Here is a 26,582-nt window from a genome sequence, read left to right on the forward strand (position 1 = left end):
GGGGGCAGGAAATTGCCAAAACACTTCCCCACATATGGGGACAACCGTTGCCCAAGGGGGCACTCCCCAAGGTCTAAATAACTTAATCACTGGTGCCTATTGGTTTTCTGCCCCTCTTGGGGGCAGATGGTCCTAAAAATATGGCTGATCTGCTTGGGGGAGCAGAAGACCACCAAAGGTTTACCCCAATAACAGGGAGCAACCCTTGCCCAATGGGCTGCTCACTGACATGTAAATAACTTAGGGCCAGATGTACCAAAGGATTTTACCCATTCTGTGTCTATGGGAAAAAGCTTTCGTACATATGGCCCTTAATCCCTAATGTGTAGCGGTTTTCTGCCTCCCTTGGGGCAGATCGGCCTAAAAATATGGCCTTTCTGCCCCTGAGGGGGCAGAAAATGGCCCCCTTATTGGGGAGTGACCCTTGCTCAAGGAGGCACTCCCCAATATGCAAATAAGTTAATCCCTGGTGTCTAGGGATTTTCTGCCCCCCTTGGGGGCAAATCAGATATGGAACTGCCAGGCAAATACTTTTTGCAGCAGGTCCCCTTAACGATCTGGAACTCTGAAACAAAAGCTTTTCAAGTTTCAAACTTGTATTAGTGCCCAAACAACCACAAGAGTACACTCTTCTAGCTACAGAATCTCAGCATGGCTGAGGGTCTCAGAGTCTCTTAAGGTGTCAGACACAGACCACCAGCAAAGTCCAGTGGAAGTTCCAGTTGACACTGGTCAGCTGGGAATTTCCAGGAAAATAACTCTTGCAGCTAGTTGTGTCCCTGTAGCCATACACGTGGTCAGTCAACTGACCCTTCAAATACACTTCTACAGTATCTTCCTTGGTACAAGGGGGAGCAGGTTCAGTCCTTCAGAGCTCCTGTCTAGCAACAAACATCAAGGTACAACCTCTTCTGTTTTTCTACAGGTTAAAAAGGTGTTCTGAGGAGGTGTATTAGGATGCCACATTTAACCTAGTAGGTTAGGTTGATACCTGGGCACTCCCTAACCAATGGAGTAAAGGTTCCTGGGGAAAACCTACCTACTTTTGCAGTAGTTCCTGTATGCTTTACCACCAACAGTCCCAAAATGCAATTTGTCATAGCAATGTCAATATGGCTGGAATCTTCAGTCATACTAAACTTGGGCTTTATAGGATTGCCCCTATGTAAATCATCAGTGTCCACCCACAACTAATACTAAAGTTCAGTTTAAAGCAGACCTCTACCCACACAAAACGAAGCGCTAGAGGTCTGGTAAACCAAAAACAGGGTACTACAAGTAGCAAGGAAGCCCAAAAAATAAGCTAGACTGCATATGTAAAGTTTCAGAATTAGTACACGAACAACTAAAAGACACATTTATGTTCACATGATTATGTAAACCAAAAAGCAAATACATAGCAAATGCAATAGATGAAAAGAAACATATCATAGTTAGTATTCCTCGAATATTAGCCCCCTATAACTTTCCACCCATTTGACAAATCACCCAAAAACATTCCTGACCTATAGCATTTTCTACATTTTGAGACAATGTAAATGTTTGTGGTGAATCCTTAAGGGAGTGCAAATATAAAAGGTGGGGGTCCCAAAATGCATTTGTCCACTAACGCATTTTCCAAAGATTGCTTTATTTGATGTACTGTGAAAACAGCTGAACGGATTTACATGAACTTTTGCAGGATTATACATTATGGTGCAGAGAGTAAGCTTTTTGGATACTGCAGTTAAGTAGAGTATTTGTTAAGTTATAAGGCATTTAAACTTAGTGATATCTTCATGGCACACTATCCCCATATACTCCTCTGTCCAACTCTATACTCCACTCTGTGCCTTTCACTCCAATGTATTACACTCTATACCACTATGTAATACTTTTCTATATGACACAGCACTCTACTATACTGTATGAGCCCCCACTCCAATTTATAACTGTTTACAACCTATGCTACGCCAGTACCCTCCACTCCATGCCACTCTACTCTATGACACACCAATACACTCTGTTGTACTTTACTTTACCCCACACTACTTTACACCACTCCACTAGACTGTACTGTACAAGACTTTACCTCACTCTACACTACTATACAACAACCCACTCTTCGCCGCTCCACTATTTCACACACTACTGTACTCTATGCAATTCTACTCTACAACACTCTATTACACTGTCGGCAACTCTCCGACACTTTACTTTTTTCTAAACCTTTTCACTCCACTGTACAACACTGTGCTATATTGTATGCCACTGTACAACACTCTGCTCCGTTCAACTCCATGACACTCTAGTCCACTATACAACACTTTAAGCAACTCTTTTTATGCCACTGCACCCCACTGTACTCCTCTTTACTCTGACACAGTACTCCACTCTGCTCCACTGTAGGCCACTCCATTCTACCCGACTCAATGCCTTTGTACTGTTTAATACTATAGGCCAATCCACTATACCATACTCTACAACACTTTACTGTACACCACTCCACTCTACAAAAATCAACTAGACTGTATGCCACTCTTCTTTAGTCTACATCACTTTCCAATACCGTACAACACTCCTCTACATTCTACTGTACAACACGATAGTCCAGTTTGTGACACTTTACTCAACTGTATGCTATCCCACTCCACTCTACTCTACTGCATTCCACGCCTTTATAGTCTACAACACACCACTCCACTCTGTGGTGCTTTACTTCACTGTACACTACCCCACTCCAGTGTACTCCACTCGATTATACTCCACTCTACTACACTTTATCCCACTTTACACTACTGTACTATACTCCGTCCTGTGCCGCTGACACTTTACTCCACTGTATGCAACCCATTCTACTATACTCTATGTCTTCCCTTTGCACTCTACTCCACTCTTTGCCCATCCACTCTATGCCACTATATGACACACAATAACAATCCACCCAACTTCTCTCTACGAAACTCCACTCCCCAATATGACACTTCACTTCAGTGTATGACACTCTTCTTCATGGTACTCTGCGACGCTCCACTTGACCACTCTCCACTCTGACACACTACTTTACTCTACTCCACTCTAAAACACTCTGTTCCACTCTTGAAGTCTACAACACCCTACTCAACTATTAGACATGCCATTCCACTGTACAACTCACTGCTTCAGTCCACAATACTTCACTTCACTATATGGTACACCATGCATCTACACTATATAATACTTTACTGCACTATACTATTACCTACTCCACTCTCCTCTACTCCACTTGATTCTAATCTCCAATGCTTCTGTCTTTACAACACTCTCCTCCACTGTACTGTATGACACTCCACATAATGTTACACTTGCAACACTGGACTGTACAACTTGATACACATTTTTATCAGAAATGTAAAAAAACATAGAAATTCAATAAAAAAACAAAAGCTAAAGCTTATTTGTAGTTAAGAAACCCTATTTTCCTCATACAAATGAAGTTTAAACTACACAAACTTAAAAAATTCAACATACATAGCGGATCTCAGTACACTAACCAGCTCACTAACCAGACTACACTAACTTCAATTAGCAATTTAATGACTTCCAATGTAGTGGTACCAATGTAAATGGTAGGATATAATTTCACGTCTTCAGTATTTTACTGACATTCTAGAGTTCAGGTACCACTTGTGAGATTTGTCTTAGATGTGTTGGTCAGGAGTTTTTGATCACATAATGTTTCAATATCATATGTTTCCTCATGAAAGACCAAAATAATCTCTGTGCCCTGGATGTTTTTAAGCAGATATGGCTCTTTTTAAACCCAGAGATGTTAGGTTTCTGCTTCACCGACTTCATGGCTGAGATAGATGGCAATACCTTTGCTCAGCCACGGTATTGATATTGCATTCATCACTGAAACTTGGCTAAATTAATCCTCTTATCCAGTCCTTGACCTTCTAGTATCTCCAGGTTTCTCCATCATTAAGAAGGACAGAGAAGTCCGCCAAGGTGGGGGTGTTGCCATCAACCACAAGAAAAAACATCACCATGACAGAAAAAGACACCCTCTCCTACCCCACATTTGAATACCTTAGCACTTCCTTAACTCGAAAAGGCAATAAAGTGACGAATTGTCACCTCCTCTACCACCCACCAGGAAACAAGCTGTCCCTAGGAGAACACCTTTCAGATCTGATAACACAATGCTCTCCCTCTAACACCAATAATATAATTCTACGTGACTTCAATCTCCATTGGAATGATGAGAATCTAATCCAATCTCTAAACAAATTTTTACTCAGCAAATACTTCATCCGACACTGCAGGGGGCAAACTCACAATAGAGGTGCACCCTTAGATGCCATTATAGCCCAAAGCAGAGTGATAAGATTAGATAACATCCTTCCAGTCGACAGGTCAGACCACCACATCATCCTATTCCATCGGGAACCGATCTCAGAGAACTCTCAAATGGTCGAGAAATATCAACCAGATCTCCCTATCCCTTCTGGAAGAACACATTATGGGCCTGATTACGATCTTGGCGGATGGGATACTCCGTCACAAACATGATGGATATCTCGGCCGCCGTTTTACAAATTCCATAGTATACTGTATAATGGAACTTGTAATACGGCGGAAGGGATATCCGTCACGTTTGTGACAGAGTATCCTATCTGCCAAGGCCATAATCAGGCCGTCTGTCTCCACCCGCCTGACCCCCCAACCCACAGACAACCTTACAACAGAAGAGCTTATAACCCCCTACAATTCAAAGTTGAAAGCTGTCCTAGATCAAGTAGCCTCCTTGAAACTAAAATAGACAAGAGACATTCCCTCACAGTTCAACAAAGACCTTAACACAGAAAGAAGACAACTAAGAGCAGGGGAAAGACGCTGGATAGCTAGACCCTCGCTAACCCATCTCGACCAGCTGAGAGAGGAGCGCAGAAAATACAAACCTGAGCTGGAAGTCTTTAAACCCACTCATGGAAGAGGACATCTACAGGGGAATTGCAAAAGCCAAACCCCACTCCCACTATGCCGACACTCTTCTAGTCTCCCTTGGTAAAATCTCAAACACAACTTAATCCCTCTTTGGACCAAGATAATAAACAGCTCACCGAGCAATGGAGTTATATCTGACTGCCTCAAACGGGGTTAAGTCACCCCACTGCTAAAAAAAACAAGGAGCAGACCGGGAAGACCTCAAACATTTCAGGCCTGTCTCCAACCTTCCCGTGTTCTCAAAATTTCTCAAGAAATGTGCTATCTCACAACTCAGCCAACACATTGATACCAACCTACTCGATTCACACCAACCATGTTTCAGAAAGGGATGCAGCACAGAAACTGCTATTCTGAATATAGCAGATGAGATACATAATTCTCTGGATGCAGATAGATCCTGTCTACTGATCCTCCTTGATCTATCAGCGCCATTTGACATGGTCGACCATAAGCTCCTTCTGAAAGCCATACAACAACGTATCAGAGAGGAAGGCATAGTTATACAGTGGTTCACTTCGTTCCTTCACAACCGCTCGGAACAAATATAAATAAACAATGCAACTTCCCTTATTTTTGCCATCACACAAGGCATCCCCCAAAGCTCAGTCCTCTCCCCTACTCTCTAATATATCCATGGAACCCCTCACTGCAATACTTCAACAAGCAAACATTGCCTATTGCCTTAATACGGACGACGCCCAACTCTACCTATAGGTTTCTTCTGGCTGACATACTGTGACTGAACACCACGCTCATAAAAGTACAAGACTGGCTGACTCGCAACCACCACAAAATCAATCAAGAAAAAAACGGAAATTCTCTCTCGGTCCAAATCACAGCCAGACCCCCCCCTCCAGATCCAAGAACGGTTAAACAACCTAGTTGCCCTAAACTGCAAACTGACTTTGGCAAACTTTGCCAAACACCTCGGGATCACCCTGAACTCAAGTCCAAAAATGAGGTCTCACATAAACACCACAGCAAAAGATTGCCTTCTGCAACCTAAAGCTCCTTAACAAAATCAAGCCATCCCTCACACCAAATAACCTAAAAACTGCCACTTAAGCTATGGTTGTGTCCAGACTGGACTAGTGGAAAGCCACCCACATATGCATCCCAAATTCCCACTTAGCCCCAATTAGAGCCACCCTAAATGCAGCAGCTAGGATGGTAACCAAAGCAAAGAGATACAAACACATCTCCCACTCACTGAAAAGTCGCAAGTGGCTACCAATCAAAGTTTGTTGTTTCAAAACTGACTGCCTCACACACAAAGTTCTACACACTGGCAATCCAGCCTCTCTCACATCAAAACTCACAAAGATAGGCCTAACGAGAAACCTAAGAAGTACCAACACACTCCTTATCACACCCAAAAACATAAACAAAAAGCCCTCTCTCGCTGCTTCTCAGGCAACGTCCCCAAAATCTGGAACTCCTTAACAGCACATGTCAGAACTAATCCCACCTTCATGAGCTTCAAGAGACAACTAAAAGAATTCCTCTTCAATCAACACCTCAACCATCCAGGAAATAACACCTGACACAATGTGGAAGTAATATCTCAATCTAAAAATGTATATCACAGACTCTACACTGGCCTAATTCTTGACACTTTACTCATAACTGTATTATTATAGACAGATAATTCCTCTGACAATGTTATAGAGTATTATTATCGATTGATATTCAATAACAATGCTGTGAAGCACTCTGATGGCCTAGGGTTTGGCTAGTGCTATAGAAAACTCTTAAATTAAAAACTAAATAAAAAATGTGCCTTTGTAGCATATGGAGTTATTAAGATTCAGTAGGCTTTTTCTGAAAGGCTTACTCTTTTTGTACCCTCCACTCCATTTATTGGTTTCAGTGATTTTGATTTTCTTAATGACATCTCCATTTGAGCTGATGCACTGTTCGCTGGTTCGACTTCGTACCCTGAAGACAGTTCTATTGGTAGCAATTACTTTGGCATATAGGTTCAGAAAACTTTAGACCATTTCATACTGCACATATATATATATATATATTTATATACACAGTTTCTATGCGGATAAGTTGGTTTCACCTCCCCATCTTTCTTACGTAAGGTGATTTCTGCATTTCCTATGGCTTAGTCTCTTAATTTGCCATTTTTCTCCTTTCTTTACATTTAGCCCAGGAGGAGGAGCGACTTCACAGACTGGACCCCAGGGGTGTTGTTTCTTACTTCATAGACTGCACTCCTCAAGTCAGAGTGAGTGTTCAGCTCTTTGTGGGCTTTACCATAGTTAGGGCAAGTCAGTGACCAAATGCACCATTTCACACTGAGTCATTTTTTGTATCAAGATTTGCTGTGCATTGACCAAGAGAGACCTTCTTTAGGGCACTCTTGCCAATGCAGTGACACCCAAAGCTGCCTCCACATCCTCTACAGAGGCATCCCAGTTGTCTTCATCTGTCTTGTAGCTACATAGTCATCTTTTCATCTTTTCATTCTGTTGTCAAGCACCATGGTCTCATCTCTCAGACAGGCACTGTCAAGGCTACAACCTGGTTGCTGGGCTGGAGAGAGCCTGCACAGGCTCCCAATCTGCCTGGGAGCACCCTGGCTGGGCGCTCCCAGCCAATTCTGACACTGCTGTGAGCAGCGTCAGGATTGGCGCAGGGCAGGCTGGGAGCCTGTGCCTGCAGGAAGAAGTGACGAGCAGTGCAGTTCTTGCAGCAGCAGCCCAGGTAAGTTTTTTAAATTTTTAATTGAATCCCTCCTGCCCCTTCACAGTCGCGCGAGCTGCGACTGACCTATTTTCCTCAAGTGGCAGTCGTCATGTTCAGCTGCAGAGTCACATCTGAAGTCCCATGACGCCATCTGGTGGCACTGGTGAGCCATTATCGCTGAAATGTTTTCTGTACCGGTCTGAAACTTGGAAGAATATTTAGTAACACTAGGAATGTGCAGGAATATTATGTATTCACCAAAAATATAATTACCAAAGGTAAGTACGTTTTTCTTCTGGTTCTTAACAATATAATTTCTCCAGAACTACCAGGACCTCCTCCTAAATACTAGAGGATCAAATCCTGCTCTATTTCATCTCAGCTCAAAAAAGTAAATATGACAGAACAATACTGATATGCCTCATTTCACTTGCAGCAAACTAATAATGTTTAATTTAATTGTAATCTTACAGGTACAGGAAGCAGGAAAAGAACTACAAATTCGGACCAACTTTTAAAGTGTAGAAATAAATCAATTCAGCACAGTCCTATGGCAAAGACGCTCGGAGCAACCATGGACCAGCATGTTTTTAAGAGAAAAAATTCTAACAATCAGATGCAACCAGAACATGTCCCAGAACTTGGAGGAGAGGGGACTGCTCAGTGGCACGCAATCTGTGTACAGAGATCAGAAACAAAGATATGCAGAAGTACAGTGAAAAATGACATTATTACTCAGTGCGAAACAACTCCAGTACAAAGGCGCACTCTGCCTGTTTATTCTGAACGTGACTCCAATTGCGAGAAGGACAACCAAATTGGATATCAGCAACCTTCTAAACTAGTAGGAAGATACACATGTACTGAGTGTGGAAAAGGCTTTTCTGCAATGTCAAAGCTTATTACTCATAAAAGAACACATACAGGAGAGCGCCCTTTTCACTGTAATGTATGTGGAAAAAGCTTTAACCAAATAGGAGTTCTTCATAGACACCAAAGAATGCATACTGGCGAAAGACCTTATATATGCGGTGTATGCGGAAAACGATTTAATCGTAAAGACTATCTTCTTGGACACCAATATTTGCATAAAAAGGCATGCCAGAATTGCTAGGGTGATTGACTGTACAACTGTCTATATTTAAATATTTAAATGGCGAAACAATGTCGTTTCTTCTCGAAATACACAACACGGAGAGGATATGGTGATGCTGGATGTTGCAAAACACAAAGATTCTACCATAAAACATGATAATTTAGTAAAAGGAAATTGCACACATTTGTCCTGAGCCATAGATGAGTTGGTTCCCAGTAATTAATGAGGCACAACTATCCTATGAACTCACATTTCCTTGCTGCCTATGCTAAAGACGTTATTACATTCAAAACTGGATTATTTTTAGCTTGAAATCATTGCTCAGAGAACTGAATTATATAGATGAGAGGGTTTAATGACACAATATTTTTACTAAGAGTCTTTAACTCAGGGGTGTGGAAGAGGTTTAGTAATGTTGTTGTCAGCTGTGAAACCAAATTTTATGGAATGTTGATCCAACATCCATGCTTGCCCAAATAGCTGAGAATATCGCTTCATCTCCCTGTACCTCAGGTCCAATGGTTACTATCAGTTTCATTGCTATGTTTTTATAAATTATAAAATCAACTAGGTGAAGCTAATTGCAAAATAGACGTGTACCACAGTACACCAACAAATCGGAAAGAATTCCATAGAATAAATGGTCTAATTTATTTCAGATATTAGTTTACTAAATATCATAAGCCGTTGGATGTAAAACGAGAACTGGCCCATGCATTTTAGTTAGTTAAGAAGAACCAAGATGCAACGGCATTTTAAATCTAACTTCAGTAAGGACCATGTGGTTTGTAAGAAATATCAGTTCATTAGATCTACCATCATAGGCTGAAATATTTGCCTGACAATATCAAATTACCCAGTTTCCAAGACAGGATTACTTTTTGACGAAGGATAATCCACAGGCCTGTATTTTCATATTTCAACAATCGTTTGTGGATTGATGGTATTACTAAACATCCTATGATAAATGCGAGAAAGGGAATCAGAAGCCAATATACCAAGAAAGTAGACGTAATAGTTGGCGCAAGATAGTATATTGTCATCAAAGAAAAAGGGTAACAGAGTGCCATTGGTTTCAGGGGCTTTTCGATCCTCTTTTGCCGAATAGGAATATGATCATAATCAAATACTAACATCAGACCAACTCCAGTATAACCTTTTCTTGCCCTAAATCCATAATGCCAGACCCACGTACGCATACGGCTACCACCGGTGACTATATGCAAGTATGAAAAAGGGTACACTATTGTCCTAAGATCTGTCCCAGCTTGAGTGGTCCACATTAATTCGAGAACATGTAATGCAGCACAATATGATCGCATATTCAGACCTGGGGTTCAGGTTATTTTAAATGGTGGTAGTCACTTTTGGGTTGCATCCACCCATGTCGAGTTATTCATAGGAATATAATCAAAATAGAAGTATACTCACTATCAAATTTCATTGTAAAAAGTGATTTTAAGCATGTGACGGTCGATTGGTTAAAATGGACATTTAGGTAGGATTAAATAACATCTGCCTTACTACACCATCCTGGGAAGTGTGTTTTGTGGGCTTTGTAGATACTAGTTATACATAGAGGAACATTGATTCAGCACATAAATATATCTCACAATCATCACAAATGTGTAGTGCCTTAAAATGGACTCTTCTGCATTACTGTCGTGTCCGGTGTTGTTAGTAGTTTGTCTGAATAATGTTTTGTATTCCTTTTCATTATTAACGTCTGTCTGTGATATGCATTACCTTCAGTTTATTGTCACTGTATAGTTTCTGGTTACCTTGATGCATTCCAATATAAGACAAGACAGGGGAGGAATACACAATCAATCACAATCAATCACGAGAACTCAATAACTGACTGCATAGTTTTCAACCAGCAAAAGCCTACATTTCAAATGATATCCTCTTACAGTTCTTTTTGATCCATTAAGAGATCCAGGAGTGTTTGATTTGGGAAAATGCTTTTTTCTCCGTTCAGATTAATCAATAATTATACGGTGAACATCTTTAGTAAAATGGATTGATACAGAAAGATAATGGTCTGGTATTGAAACTCTAGCTTTCCCAGCCTAGTGTTGGTGAAGGCAAATTGTAATTGTACAATGTGAAGATGATGAAATTTATGGTAACTATAACGTAACTCTGAAATCACTGGATTGCCCCAGAACCTGTAGCAGAAGCACTTTCTACACAGGACTGGGTATACAGCTCAGTATGCCATTATCTGATGATTGCATCAAGTCTGGGTTCTCTCTGGAGTTTATCATATAGGCATGCTGCTGAGGCAAACATCAGAATGAACAAGAGCTGACAAAGTAAAGGTAGTGCTCTGATCTCATGGCTCCATGGAAGGCTTGGGCTACACCAGGTATACTTTATCGGTAATGTAAATGGAGAGAATTCAGATGAAGAGCTGTATCTTAGACTCAGACTAAGAAAAGGGGAGGCCCAGTCAGAAGATGGATTGCATGATAGGTACGAAGGTTCTGTTTTTGTTTACAAGAGTGAGACCTCGGTTTACTCTATTAAGTTATATTGTTGTCCAATATTCCCATCTGTTTCGCTTAATGCATGTGAGCTATGAACCATTTTAGAATTAAGTGGAGTTACATGTTCTAAAATATATTCTATGTAGTGGTTGGGGGCATATTTATGTGGATATTCACTTGCATTACACTGCGTGACAGCAAAAAGGCAGGAATGTGCCACACTTAAAAGAATACAGTGCATTACTGCCTTTTCCCCTGTGCTGGCGCCCTTTTGTATGCATAGCACTAATGCAGGCACCCTTGCAAGGGTTCTTGTGTTGCATGCAGGATCGTTTTGTGCAGAAAAGGGCACTTCTCTGCACAAAGGCAACTCCCTGAGGCTTTCTCTTCTTTCTATGTGTGCTGCATTAGAAAAAAAACTAGGCGAAATAAAGATATTTCTCTTTGTTACACCTGTCCTGGGGAGGCATATCTTTTTGGCGCATTTCCAGGTTTTTCTTGTTCTTGTAAATCTGGGAATGTGTCAAAATCCTGGGATGTTGCGCTGGAACACCCATAGAAATACCTCCCTGGCCCATACTAATGAAGCACAGCAATTTGTGCCTCATTACATTACTCGAGATTTATGAAGCCACGGAGGGCCACACAAGGTGGACTTGTGTGGCTTCATTAATCTAATTTTTAATTTGTGTCACTTTTGCAGCACAATGCGTAGTGCAACAGTGACGCAAAAGGGGGTCATAAATAGGGCCCTGGGTGTCTTGTCACCTCCCTTGTGAGCTATTCAGTTAAGTAGAGGAAATGGATGCGGACCACCAGTGTGAACAAGTAATTATGAGAGTTCACTGGAGTCTAGAGCTCTCATAGGCAAATCAGAAATCCTTATAGCAAGTAATGGCAGTTGTCCTGGTTTCAGAAACTACTGCAAGCTCTTGCAATGCCTTTTTGGGGTCTTGCCTACTAGACAGCGCATGCACTGACTGTTGCGAAGCAGTGGGCTTAAAACCTGCCAGTGGCTTGTAATTGGTTGTTTTCTTTGTTAGTCTCATTTGCTTGCCTCTTATTTGTCTTCTTCTGTTGCAATCACCACTTTTTTCTTTTTTGTTTAGGCGCCACATGACAGTGCATATGTATGATTTCCAGCTGTGTCCCCTATGTACTTCTTTCCCCTCTTCACCGCACTCTGTGTTCCTCTCTGTCACCCATCTGCTTTTCCCTTCCAGGTCTATGAGGCTCTCTCTCGCCTGGTTGCCTTCCCCCCACCCTCACCCTCCATGTTGCTTCTGCTCCATACCTGTGCCCTTCTCTGCTTACACCCTTGCCCTCCATATGCCTCCCCTAATCACACCGTTTGTTGATTCCCTCCACTTACCCTCATCCTTATATTTTTACCGCTCCTATATTGCCTCCCCCACCAGCTTTTAAAAAGAGCACCCACACAATTATTTACCAGTTCCAAATCCTACTTTGTAGGTGCACACATGTGTGGAGAGCATACTATAAATAAGACGTAGCTGGCAGTGCTAAACAGGTTTTTTCATTACTTATACATGCAGCAAAGCATCTGGGCTGCTGTGCAGCTTGGCTAAAAACAACTGGTAGAGCCAAGAGGACTTAAAGGCAAGACCTATTGGCTTTGACAATGCATCTTAGAGTTTGACTTTCAGAGGTGTAGTAATGGCAAGCAGTCAAGGCATATTCCCAAAGGATGGGGTTCTGTAGAATACATAGATGCAGGTAGCACAATAAATAAAATCCTGGGAGGTTATTACTGTATACAAAATTTAAAAATGTATTTGCAATTCAGGGGTACATGATTTAGTAATAATGTTTCTTTTTAGTGTCACAGTAGTGGTAGGTCCTTCCAGACTATAAACATGGGCTATCTAGTTTTGCCAGTGAGACAACTGCAGATCAACACCCAACGACTGCACTGACATTGCCGACCTTATTCTGTCACACAACCGCGGCCTTCTGTTTTTAACCGAAACATGGCTTTCAAACATCTCCCAACACTTACTTGACCTTCTGATACCCCTTGGATTTTACATCATCCTCTAAGACCAATCTGATAAAATTGGAGGAGGTATAACAGTCATCCATATATCCTCCATCAAATGTACAAACCTAAACCAACCCTAGTCTCTGGGCTTTGAGTGCCTATCAATTGAACTGAAGACATCCCAAAAGGAGCCCACGATTTTCCATCCTATTTATCACCATCCTTGGAACAACCCCTTATGTATCAAATATCTAATCAAATTGATTGTTACAGGGCTGATGAAGAACTCCCATAACACCTTCCTCAGAAATCTCAGCTTACAGGCCATTTGTCTCAGAGGTTTCCCACCTATCTCTTTTCTTAAACAACAATGATCTCATATCATTTGCTCAAACACCACTCACATAAATGATTCATCCTAGACCTCATCATAAGCAGCGGAGATCTCATTAAATGCCCTCCTCCTATACCTATGGATGAGTCCGACCACTTCTTAATCCCCTTTTGTCTCCTCTGCTCTAAAACCTCCCCCTGCGGTCAACCCAAGAAACCTAGAACTTTGATTAAAGATTTTAACAACATCAACAAATCAATGCTATGCTCTAAAATCACCACTAAACTCTTGTACACAAACTAACCTTGACACCACTTAACTGATGAAGAACTACCATGTGACCATAACTGAAGTATCTAAGGAGCTTCTCCCTCCTAAACTAAAAAATCTTTGCAACACCTCCTCAGTTCAATGGTTCTCAAAACAACTCTTAGAGGAGCAAAACATGCTCAGATCCTTTGAACTTCTCTAGAGACAAAACCCCTTAAAGGAATCTGTTGAAAAGCTTGGATGTAGGCATAAGGAATACAAAATACACATCATCAAAGCCTCAACTGAATTCTTTAGTGGAGAAATCTCAATGGGCGAAAATGGACTAAAAAACTCTTTGATATAGCCAAAGAATCCACCTCCCCGAGCCCCATTCAGTCTCCCCAATAACAGAGAAGTCAGCAACAATCTTTCCACATTCTTCTCCAAAAAGATTCACAATATTGGACTATCTATCCCAAAAACATCACTCCTACCTCCTCAGGTATCTCTCATATGCGAATCCAAACATACCTGGTCTCACTTTGAACTAGTATCAAACTCGCACTAGCAATCATAATATCAACCATCAAACCATCATTTCACTTACAGATATCATCCTGGTAGAAACTATAAAAACCATAGCTCCATCTCAAATCGCTTTCCTCACACAAATAATCAACTCCTCCCTCACCAAAGGTATAGTGCTCGACTGCCTCAAAGAAAGCCAGAGCACTCCCCTTCTAAGGAAACCTAATGCAGTCCCCTCTGGCTTAACCTCCACCCTATCGCCAATCTTCCTTCCCTAGCTAAAACACTTGAAGGCTGTGTTGCTTGCCAAGTTAACAAGCACATCACAAAAAACAATCTCCTCGATGACAACCAATCGGGTTTCAGACCAGGCAACTGTACATAAACTGCTCTGTTAAAAACAGTCAATGAAGCTGTATGCAGTATGGACAATGGATACTACTTCCTACTTGTTCTATTACTTATCCTCAGTATTTGACACAATCAGGCATTCCTTCTAAGAATCCTAGAAGACCGAATGGGCATCAAGGGCACCATTCTATTCTGGTTCAAATCTTACATACCCAATGGCTCACAACTGGTCAAAATCATAAACTCTCTCTCAAACTCTCGACCCTTGCACCAAGGAGTACTAAGAGGCTCAATTCTATCTCCAACACTGTTCAATCTTTATATAGAATCCCTCTGCTCCCTCCTGGAAAATACTGCAACTTCTTTCTATCTCTACATGGATGACACCCAACTTTATCTAAGAATTTGCACCCCAAACGATCTTTCATACCTATCTACCTTTTTTACATATCTAAAATTCTCAAGGATCTCCAAACATGGAAGTCACTCCACCATCTGAAACTCAACACCGAGTAGGCAGAATTCCTCCTGTTCTCTCCCATACACTGCAACCTACCAACCACGTCCTGGATTACCTGCCCAAATCGTCTTGACACCACCCCTCAACTTTCAGAGAAGGCCAAATCTTTGGGCTTTATGCTTGACTTCAGCCTAAACGTACACACTTATATCAGTTCTATAGCAAAAAGGGCCCAATTCCAACTCAAGCTTTTCAAAAGGATCAAACCATTAATCCTTGCCAATGATTTAATCGTTGGCTCTGCGGTGGAGGACAACAGCGGCTACTAGGCAGGGGCCCACTCATTAGTATTAGTGGGACTCAGGTCTCACATGGGCCTAAGCGTGCTGCAGAAAGTGGTGTACAGCAATAATGGAACAGTAGGAACACAGGTCTATATTTACATCACTGAGGATGAGGGTTCAAAACAAAGATGCAACCCCAACATAGAGACCTCACGTGGACATTGGTATTGCTGAAAAAAAGGTGCTTCTCTCAACTTTGTAACACTGGCAACGAGGAAGGTATAAGGATGAAAAGAAGAAATACATGCACAATATGTAGAGCCTCATCACTTGATTAGTATTGATGCTCATATCTCAATCACCTATCGTTGTTCCACTCAGCTGCCGCAAGTAATACAATCAGTACAACAAGTAAACAATAATCATGATTGTAGACTATGGGTACCATAGTACAAGAAAAGTGCTGCGTGCTACTGTTCCATACTTTGTGAATTATTCCACTAATGGGCCTTGATTATACAATAAGGTGTATCAAAATTGGTTGTATTGTATAGGATGCTGAATTTCATTGGAGTCTGCATGTTGTATGGGTACAGTATATCTGGTGAGGCAAAACTATTTTACATATTCTTTATGTGAGTTATGTTCAGAATGCAAAATATTAGCCAACCACCTTTCTTTTTAATTTTCCCTGGTGAACGTCCCATAAAATGGGAAAAAGGGGGACGGGGTTCATGCATTAAGCAATGGTTTGTGGTACTAACTAAAGAAAATTATCTCTGCTCATGCATTGCTTTTGTCCGAAAGGACAAGAAATTTATAAACATCTCCCAGAATTAACAGAGGAGGAGTCAGAAGGGCTCAACAAGTTCGAAATTAGTTTAAAGTATGGACAACCCTGGAAAGATTTAATTATGGGAAAAGTACAAAGAGAAGGTGGGTCCATTGAGCAATGCATTACAGAAACTGAGAAAACTAGCTATGGCCTGTAAGTTTGGGGATCATTTAGAAGATATTAGTTTATGCTTCGGTTAAGTTCAGAGATGAACTTAGGCTAACAGATGATCCAAAGTTATTGCAATCATACATATAGCTAAAATAATTTAACACAGTCAAGCTTTTGTAGATGAGATAAGGAGAGCAAAGATAAAGTTCATGTTTTAAATAGAACCAAGAATGTGATGCTTTAGATATGCCAATATAGGATGTACTGTTGGAACCCCTATGTGCAAAGAATGGAAAAAGGGACATTTATGAACAAATGCAAGTCAATGGAAACAATTAAAGCTGTGAGTGACGTTAGGAATTGAAAAAGTTAATTTACAGTTCGGGAAAGCACAAATTGAAAAAAAAGCTGACCATGAAGTGGAAATGCTTTTTGATTCGAGGGCAAAAATCACATTGATCACTGAGGAGCTGTAACATTTTTTTAAGGAAACTTAAAACTATTTAGACCTGATGTTAATGCTACAGGTTATGGGAGTGTGAGAAAGTGGATTGTTAGTTGGAGTTGTTGCGAGATCTCACCAAGTAATAATGATCACTATTCTAAATTAGGTCCAGTAAGGTTTCTTTAAATCAAACCGTAGCGCAGTCCTGGGTAGCTGGGGCACACAGTAGTCAGGCTTAAAGCATTTATCAGTTCTAAAACATTCAATATGTAAAAAACATGGCTCAATAAAACTCCAACTCCAACTTATAAAATTAGATTGTATTGTTATATTGAAAAAGACACCAAAATAGCATAAATCAGATGAATTGACCAAGAGTGAGCATGGGAACCATATCTGGGTATGTCCTTCCGACTTAGGGTAACTATAACAACACAAATCTGTGACTGAGGGTGAGAGATTGAAAACTTTCAACACTCCATCTATAATTTTATTTTGTGGTGTTGCTATGTGTGCCCTAAGTGGCTAGGGTCTGCCTAGTCGTGGTTCCCTTGTTTGTTGCACCACTGGATTCAAGCTACCCTGGCTGATGAGGGGTGATACCCCGAAACTGGTCCCAGGATGCTTGTTTCCGGTCCAGGGAGGACCTGGCTTGGCAATTTAGGCTGGGCTGTTTTCCAATGAGGAGCAGGGTCAAGACTGATTTGCATATGGCCTGGGTCCAAACAGGGGTGATGTGGCAAGCAAAATAACAATGAATTAAACCCAGATCTGTGACTGGGTGTGAGTATTTGAAACGTTTCAACACTCCGTCCATCATTTCTTTGGTGGTATTGCTATGATTGTCTTAAGTGGCTAGGGTATGCCCAGACATGGGTCCCTTGCTTGTTGCACCACTGGATTCAAGCTAGCCTGGCTGTTGAGGGGTGAAACCCCGAAACCGGTCCCAGGATGCTTGTTTTCAGTCCTGGGAGGGCCTGACTTGGCAGTTCGGGCTGGACTGTTCCCATGAGGAGCAGGGTCAAGACTGATTTGCATAAGGCTGGGACCAAACTAGGGTGGCGTGGTGAGCCAAATAACAATGGATTACAACCAGGTTCAGCACTCCGTCCATCATTTTTTTTGGTAGTGTTACAATGTAAGTTGATATACGTTGACAGAATGTAGAGTATTGGAAGAGACTGGTAGGATGTCATGAGAGAACCTACAGAGAATATAGGGCAAGCTTATTTTGAGATTTTCTGCAGTTAAAGGTTGGACAAGGACTGAGGTGCATATGGAATAGATGTACTTTTTGGATCATGATATCTGCATTTTGTGATTCTCTCAACTTTGTAACAACCATGTTGTCTTCCTCAAGTGCAGAACCAATAAAGACTTTTTCTGAGTACGGGCCTGACCCTTAGCCTTCAAAGGGAGACTGACAAGAATTATGCCTCTGATCTTTGCATTCCTCTACACAGGCATGCAAGGATAATGTCAATACTTATTCAGGGTTTGTTATTTTGAGAAACTCTTCTCCCTCATACATGTCTATGTTTCGTTCGCTAGGATCGAGCCGTCATTTGCGGGATTTCCAGCAGGTTGACAGCGTTTAAATAATGCTACATTTCTAGTGATTGTTTCTGTGCCTTTGACGGCAGTAACCATGGTGCCTTTCACTCGCCTCAGCTTCTAAGGTGTAGGTTTGAAAGGAAGGTGGAGTTTGCTTCCCGGGTGCCGATCTCTCATGTGCACCGGATCTCCCAGGTGTTGGTGCTGGGCCTTCCACCTGGATGAAATCTGGTCATTCCTTGTCTTTCTTCGATATAGAGCATCTGATGCTTTGTCTCATAGGGCAGAGGGGGGTTCCAAGTGAGTTATAGTGTTGTTAACAGGCCAATTGAGGCACAGGTCCTTGGGGTGACCCCGGTCGTAGAATGAGGAGTTAGCCAGTACTCTTGGAGGAATGCATGTAGGGCGAAGTCTATGGTCCTTCCTTCTGCCATTGCATTGAGGATTGCCTTGTTTAGAATCCTAGGCACTCCACCTCTCCATTTGCTTCAGCCCACTGGGGTGTGATCCTTTGGTGGCGGATGTTCCTGGATTTTAGGTACTTGGTGAAATCCTGATGGGTGAAGGGAGGCCCATTATGAGTGCATAGTTCATGGATGAGGCCATGGGTGGCCATGATCTTTTCAATTCGAGGAATGGTCTGGTTGGCTGATGTGGCATCAACAGTCTCCACTTCTGGATATTTAGAGAAATCATCTATTACTATAAGCATGTGGTGGCCATCCGGCAGGCTGACAAAATCCGCACTGGCTTAGTACTATGGGATTGATGGAATAGGAGTTGTAATGATGGGTGCCGAGTCTCAGCTGGGTTAGATGACTGGCACATTGAGCACTGTTTGACAGTCTTCTCCACCATGCCATCTAGCGAGGGGAACCACACTTTGCTCCGTAGTCTGGCTATTATCTTGGCTATCCCCTGATGTACAGACTGCCTAGGTCAGCCACTTGTTGCTGGAGGACATGAGGGATCACAATACGGGGTCCCCTCAGCAGGCATCTTTCTGGAGATACCGCCAACTCTTCTCAGACATGCCTGAGAGACTTGATAGTGTGCTCAGCTTCCGGTGTGCGGCAAGATAGGTTGCTAACCATTCTGTTCCAATTCTCAGAGGCGGTAGCCGTCAATGCTAGCTGGAGGCAGTCATCCTTTTGAGTCTTCCTGATGATGTCGTCCAGGGATTTGGGTACCGGCCTTGATCTCTCTACCACCAATCTCACATACGCTTCCACCTCCTCAGCTTCAGACTCTTTGCCTACAGTGGCAGGTCAGGCATGTCGAGATAGATAATCGGTCGGGTTCAGCGATTCATGTCGATAGACCACCAAGAAGCAATATACTTGGAGCTGCAGGATCCACTTTGCAATCCTCGGTGGTGGTTTTGATTAAGATCCTGAGAAGAGTAGGATGAGGGGTTTGTGGTCCGTGTGAATTATAAATGGGTTTCCATACAGCTACGAGTGGAAGTGCTGTCACCCCCAAGTGATGGCGGTGGCCTCCTTTTCAATATGAGAGTATCTTTGTTCAGCATCAGTAAGTGCTCAACTATCATATGCCACTGAGGCCCATTCTCTGTTGTCTTGCTTTTGTGAGATTACAGCCCCTAGCTCTGTGGGGCTAGCTCGGATTCCAAACATGGATCGACGTAGGCCAGCGTGGTATTCTCGGATAGGGTTCTTGCTTGCCTGAAATGCTTGTTCGTGGGCTGGGCCCCACTCCCAGATGGCGGTGAACTTCGCTAGTTCACAAAGGGCTGTTGTCAGTTCAGTGAGGTTGGGGATGAAACGCCCACAGTAAGTCACTATCCCCAGAAAGCTTCGCACCCCGGTGATGTTGGAGGGTGCTGGTGCAGATCGAATGTCTTGGACATTAGCTGGGTCGGGCATGACTCCATGTTCCGAGAATGTGTATCCAAAGAAGCTAACTTCCCTCTTGAGGAATGCGCACTTTTCGTGGGCCAGGGTGAATCAGTTGCCCAGTAGTTGTTGAAATGTAGCTCTAAGGCTTTATAGATGTTCTTTCAGGGTTGGTGCATGTATCAAAATGTCATCACTGACTTTGAGAACTCCAAGAAGGCCTGCCAGCACTCTTGGGATAGTGTCCTGAAACCCCTTGACCTTTATACCCCAAAGTTGAGGCGTTTGTATCTCCTGAGGCCTAAATGAGTGGAGAAGGTGGTGACTTACCTGGAATCCGGCGTCAACATCAACTGGTGGTAACCTGCTTGGAGGTTTAACTTTGAAAACCATTGGACCCACTCGCTTCAGCCACTTAGTCATCGACCGTTGGCGAAAGGTGTCTTTTTTGCCAGATTGCAAGACTCATGTCTATGCATATTATGACCTCGCTGGGTCGTTTGGGCTTGCAGGCCACAACAATTGGAGACACCCTTTGGGAGTGGCCATCCACCTTTTCTATTATGTCTGCTTCTTCCAACTTCCACAGTTCTGCTTTGACTTTCTTGCGAAGATGGAAAGCTACCCTGCGATGATGAACAGCGACCAGCTGAATTGATTTGTCCACATGTAGGTGTGCCATTTGAGGGCATTGTGGTATTTAAGAGCATTGGGTGCCTAAAAATTCTATAGACAGTGCATTTATGGCAGACAGGTGTACACTGTATGCAACAGTGACAAGCTGGAGATGTTCTGCTGTTTTGCAACTCAGAAGCATTCCTGATCCTTCTTTGGTGACATAGACTGTTGCCTTAGTGGCTTGGTCTTCGTGAGTCATGATAGCTGAGAAGACACCTGCTAATTATAAGGTTGCCGATGAACCAAAGGCATATACTTGAGTGGCAGTGGGTCGAGATGTCAGTCGACTTGGGAGAGTCTGGAACTCTTAGTGAACCATCATATCAATTTAGGTGCTCATATCGATTAGTACTGAGATTGGATGCCCTTCCACTGTGACCGTGCATTTGGGGATGCAATACCCCCCCTTTCTTCTGGCTGTAGGGCATGGATGACATGTATGGTACCCTCCATGTTGTCGTCATCCATGTTGTCTTTACTGCCAGGTGTGCTAGGGTTGATATGTGCAATTTTAGCCTTCTGCGCAGGTTTGTTTGTCGGAGATTTGCAGGCAAAATGGTTAATCTTGTTGCATGCCGAACACTTCCTTGCTTGTGCGGGGCAGGTGCGCTGGTGGATACAAGAGCCACCGCACTAATTGCAGGTCTTTTGTGTTGCAGCTGGTTTGGGGCGGACTTTCTTGTGTTCCGGTTAGATGCTAGTTAATGCGTGAACTGGTTCTGTTTCGATGGGTCGCTGGAGGACGGCCTCCATGTGTGCCGCTCATACTTTGGAAAGTTCTTTGGATCGACCAAGTGTCAAGATGTTGGGCTTTGGCATGCCAGGTGCCTGTTTTCACGCTGGTTGGTGGAGGAGCATCCTTGAATGAAATGCGCTATGATTTTATCTTCTGCATCGTGTAGGGTGCAGGTGCTTGCCATTATTTGTAGTCGAGCCTAAAATGCACTGACTGGTTATTCCAGTTGTTGTCTGGCTTGGCGCATTAGAAATCGCTCGTAATCAGGGTTTGCGAGTGGTTCAAAGGGTGTTGTAAGTGCTTGCTTTAGCATATTGTAAGTAAGCGTGGGTCCCGCCTCTGTGAGAGATTTTGCGATCTTGTATATTGTAGCACCTACCAAGTGTAGAAACAGGGGGAGCTTCTTTCATTTTCAATGGCCATTGCTGCAACATATGTTTCTAAGCAATCTGACCAATCCCTCCATTTTGCTGCAAGTGAAGATGGAGGTCCATCACATATGAAAGGTTCCAAAAGGGGAATCAACACCATCTTTGTGTGTGGGTGGTCTGGGGTTAACAAATACTTTTTGTGCTGTAACTGTTTATACTTCTTTTATTTTGCTTTTAGTTTCACTTTCAGTTTTGTTTTCAGTCATGCATGGTTGGCCTATACGGTGGACAGTCTCAAGCCCACAATGTGTATATATTTCCCTTTTTGTATTGTTGAGAGCTACTAAAGCTGAGTGGTAAACAACCTCACCCTTCCCTGAAGGCACAGGTTAATATCCGCCAGTACGTAGTTTGCACTCACGAGAGGAGGCTGAACCTGGAGATGTTGCTTGCTTGGCAATGGGCCGAGGATGGGCTCTCTTTCTCCCAGCGTCAGTCAGCCAAACTGGGGTCAAATTAGGCCTTGCTGCAGGATGTGGTGATGACAGCCGATCAGGCTCGCTGGGGAAAGCTGGAACGTGGCCATATGTGGCGACGGTTCAGGGCTCCAGTATGAGAAGTAGGAGCACAAGGAGCCTGTGCAGTGCCATGTCCTAAGTAGGTTCACGGCCACCCGGGTGAGAGCCTGAGTGTCACAGCAAGGTATTGGAGACCGGCCAGGTCTGAGGGCAGGCTGTTCAATGTAACAGTAATGAAACTGGTGGGGCCGTTAGGAAGCGGGCCTCCTGCTGGAGAATGCCAGTGGCTGGGCAGGCATGTAACGTGGTGGGTTCCCTCTCATCACCAGTTGTGAGGGGGGAGGCCCCTGTGCTGAGCGGAAAGGTTACGGCACATGAAAAACTGAGACGACAAACATTTCTTTGGTAGTCTAACTTCCTGGCGGGAAGTCCGTTGTATAGATTAACTATCTCATGACGTCATGGTCAGGACCAAATGACTGCAATGGAGTGGGGGGTCGCTTATCGGAACCCCCTAGGGTGTGAGAGACAGTGGGAGAGGCCAACAGGATGACAACATAACAGCCACTATTGCCCTAACCCGTTTTGCTGAGGAACTGAGAAATTAGGTTGGTTTGCAGTAGAGTGATGGAATAGCAGGGCAATCAGATGAGCAGGTGTGTCCAGGCACCCAGGCAGGGGGTAAAGAGGTAACTTGTGTGACTCAGTCCTGCATCAACGGTGAGGAAGCAAAAGGGGGTGAAATGTGAGTGAGTGATGTGTGCTGGCTCTGTCAAGGTGGTGTTCGATATTGGGATGCAGCATGTTCCTCTGGATGTGGAGGAGGAGTGGTGTCCGTGCCTTAAAACCACTGCAAGTGCAGATGTAGCTGTGGTTTCTTAGACGAGCCATCCTTGAAAGAATTCGGAAGTTACAGCTTAAGGAAATGTTGTATTTAACAACCCGAAATGTGCTTGTTACCTTAAGGGACAGATGTAGGTAGGAAAAAATGTGCGAGTCGGAAATTGCGAGTCAATGCGAATCGCAATTTCCGACTCGCAAAATGGGATCCAAGAAAAAAAAGCGACATCAAACTGCGACTCGCAAATGATGTTGCACCACAGTTTGCGAGTTTGCTTTTGGCGAGGTCTCTTTTTGCGACCTCGCTAAAAGCGAACTCGCAATTTGCGAGTCGGGTGTCGCAATTTGCGACTGACCCGCAAATTGCATGCAGGTGCAGCAAAACAGTTGGAAAAACACCTCCTGGCTCTTGCTGATGACATCAGAACCAGGAAGTCATCAAATACACCTGGGAGGAGAGAGGCCCACACCCTTTTCAAACTGCTGAGCAACTACCTGGAGGAACTGCTGCTACCATGGAAGACACAGGCAGTGCAGGAAGGAAAAGGAAACTAAAGTTCTCAGAAAAGGAACTTGAGGTGCTGACAGAAGAATGCTGCCAGCACCATGGCCAGCTATTTGGCAAGGCAGCCCTGAGTGTCCCAGACACTGAGAAGAGGAGGATCTGGCTGCAAATCCAGGAGAGGATTAATGCCATTGGGGTGAGCCACCGAACCCTTGATGAGTTAAAGAAAAGGTGGTACGACCTGTGCTCCAGGACAAAGGAGAGGGTGGCAGAGCTCCTCAGGGAAATGAGGGGCACAGGAAGAGGCCCATCCACCATCCCACCACCCACAGCCATGGAGGAATTGGAGCAGACACTGGAGCCTGAGGCTGTGTCAGGAATGGGAGCATTGGACACGTCAGCGCAAGGGCCATCCAAAAGTGAGTACCATGAAATATGCATGTACACCTACAAATGCTATATCCACACTCTCCCAGTACACAGCAGCAGGCACAACCAGACTAGCTCCATTCCAGACTAGCAACCATCAGATTGGTGCATTATGGGCAATGTAGTACAGTAGTCAGCATATAGGCAATTGTTTATAATGAGGCACTCAACAGATGTTAGAGACTGACAGTGTGTTCCCTATGTCCCACAGGTCTCCCACAAGACACCCCCACCAGCCACACCATCCAGGGTGAAGACAGCAGTCCACAGGCAGTGCAGGAGGCTGCAGCAGCCATTACAGGGCCCAGCACGACACCACCACAGTATCCTCCAGAAGAAGTACAGGACATGGAGGAAGGAGACACGACACCTGGCCCCAGCCACACTGTGAGACATCCAGAGCCAGCAGCACAACCGTGTCGCAGATGCAGAGTTCAAGTCCAGGTGGTGCCCCAGGAGGAGATAGGGGAGGCATCTATGTCCGCAGTGGAGGCATCCCTCCTGTCAGCACCTGCAAACAAGGCAATTACGGATTATATCAGGTGCAATGCAGAGACTGGAACACAATATGACACATGGCCTGGCTGATGTGAACACACAGTTCACAAAACTAAATGACAATGTCAGCGGACTTACACAGTCAATCCGCCAACTGGTGACGGAACTGGTGGCGGAAAGACATAGCGCAAGGCGCCGGGAGCGCCACCTAATTACCAGATTCGACTGCATGGCAGTGTCAATTGGCCATCTTACCATGAACACTTCAGGCCTGTCAAGACGGACCGTGAGTCTGCAGGTGGAACTGGGCCACTTTGCAGGGGATGTGGTGCGGGGACTGGGCTGCATTAGCCACGCAGTGGACATGTTGGAGGCCAGGCAGGTGGCAAGGGGCACGCGTGAGACCCCTCAGGACAGTGAGGAGGGGTCCACTATCAGCAGTGTATCTGCCACAGACACATGTGTACTGAGGAGTGGGAGTGCACGTCAGGGGTCAGCTGACCCACCTGGGACAAGCCATGCTGGGCGAACCAGGAGGAGGATGTAGGCAAGAACACTGCAGGACTCATGAGGCACATGCAGTCAATGTGTCCTCATTAAGGGTGGACATGTGCTGCCCCTTATGGACAGTTATGTTCTTTCATCTTTAGGTTCACATATTAAAATGTTTTGTTTGTTCCAACACACAACTGGGCTCTTTGTGTGTGACATTAGTGAGTGTGGTGTCTGTTGCCACGTACCTTCCAAAGTATTAGGTTGCAATGTGGTATTGTCTCTGTCTGCCTTGTTTTGCAATGCTTCTATCTCCAGGCTGCCGATGTGGTAGCTCTTGCTCCTCAACCTCTGAATCTGGGTCTGCAGGGGTGAGATGTAGCCCACGTCTGGTGGCAATGTTGTGTAGGATTGTGCATGTGCCAACTATCTTGAATGCTGTTATTGGGGCATACTGGAGCGCACCTCCACTTCTGTGGAGGCATCAGAATCTTGCCTTTAACAGTCCAAAGGTCCTCTCTATGACATTTCTGGTCCGCCGATGTGCACTTTTATATCGCCTCTCATTCTCATTGCTAGGTGTTAGGTACGGGGTAAGTATCCATGGTCTTAGCGCATATGCACTGTCACCTGTTTGGCAAAAATAAGCAATGTTAGCAGGGCATGGATGGTTTCTACAGTGACCTGTGTGTATGGCTTCAGGGTGTAGTCAGCAATACCTAATAGATAGCGGTCTCCAAACTCCCCACTTTCTAGGCGTTGGTGTATCCCACTGTGCCTGAAAATGTAAGAGTCAAGTGTACTCCCTGGAAATGTGGCTACAATGTCAGTGATGACATTATGGGCGTCACATACCACCTGGATGTTCAGTGAGTGGGTACATTTCATATTGCGGAACAGATATTCCAGATTTGCAGGAGGGCAGATTTGTATATGTGTCCCGTCCACACACCCTATAACATGGGGGAAGTTGGCAATTCTGTAGAAGTCCAACTTGGTGCTGTGAATTTCAGCCTCATTCCTGGGTAGGTATATGTATCTGGATGGTGTGTAAGTATGGCATCTAGGAAACATCTGAAGAATCGTGAGAGTGCACTTTGGGATACCCCACCTGCCACTGCAATCACCCCCTGAAAGCTACCCGAGGCCAAGAGGTGCATGAGCATAGCACTTGCACATGTGTGGGGATGGCGCTGCCGCGCACAGTCTGGCGTTGAAGCTGCGGATTGAGTAGATCAATTAATTCA

At 43.9% G+C, this 26,582-nt stretch overlaps 1 protein-coding gene across 1 annotated transcript in view; it reads left to right on the forward strand.

Moving 5' to 3' along the window:
* The window catches only part of LOC138259621 (zinc finger protein 436-like), a 154,401-nt gene extending 143,490 nt beyond the window's left edge, over positions 1 to 10,911 (forward strand). Inside the window, exon 7 of the mRNA XM_069207471.1 lies at positions 8,142 to 10,911. Coding sequence (XP_069063572.1) covers positions 8,142 to 8,782 — 641 coding nt within the window. The 3' untranslated portion in view covers positions 8,783 to 10,911. The remainder of the gene's footprint in view (positions 1 to 8,141) is intronic.
* Positions 10,912 to 26,582: the final 15,671 nt, after the last annotated feature.

The sequence above is a fragment of the Pleurodeles waltl genome, chromosome 9 (genome assembly GCF_031143425.1).
Source record: "Pleurodeles waltl isolate 20211129_DDA chromosome 9, aPleWal1.hap1.20221129, whole genome shotgun sequence".
Classification (NCBI taxonomy): Eukaryota; Metazoa; Chordata; class Amphibia; order Caudata; family Salamandridae; genus Pleurodeles; species Pleurodeles waltl.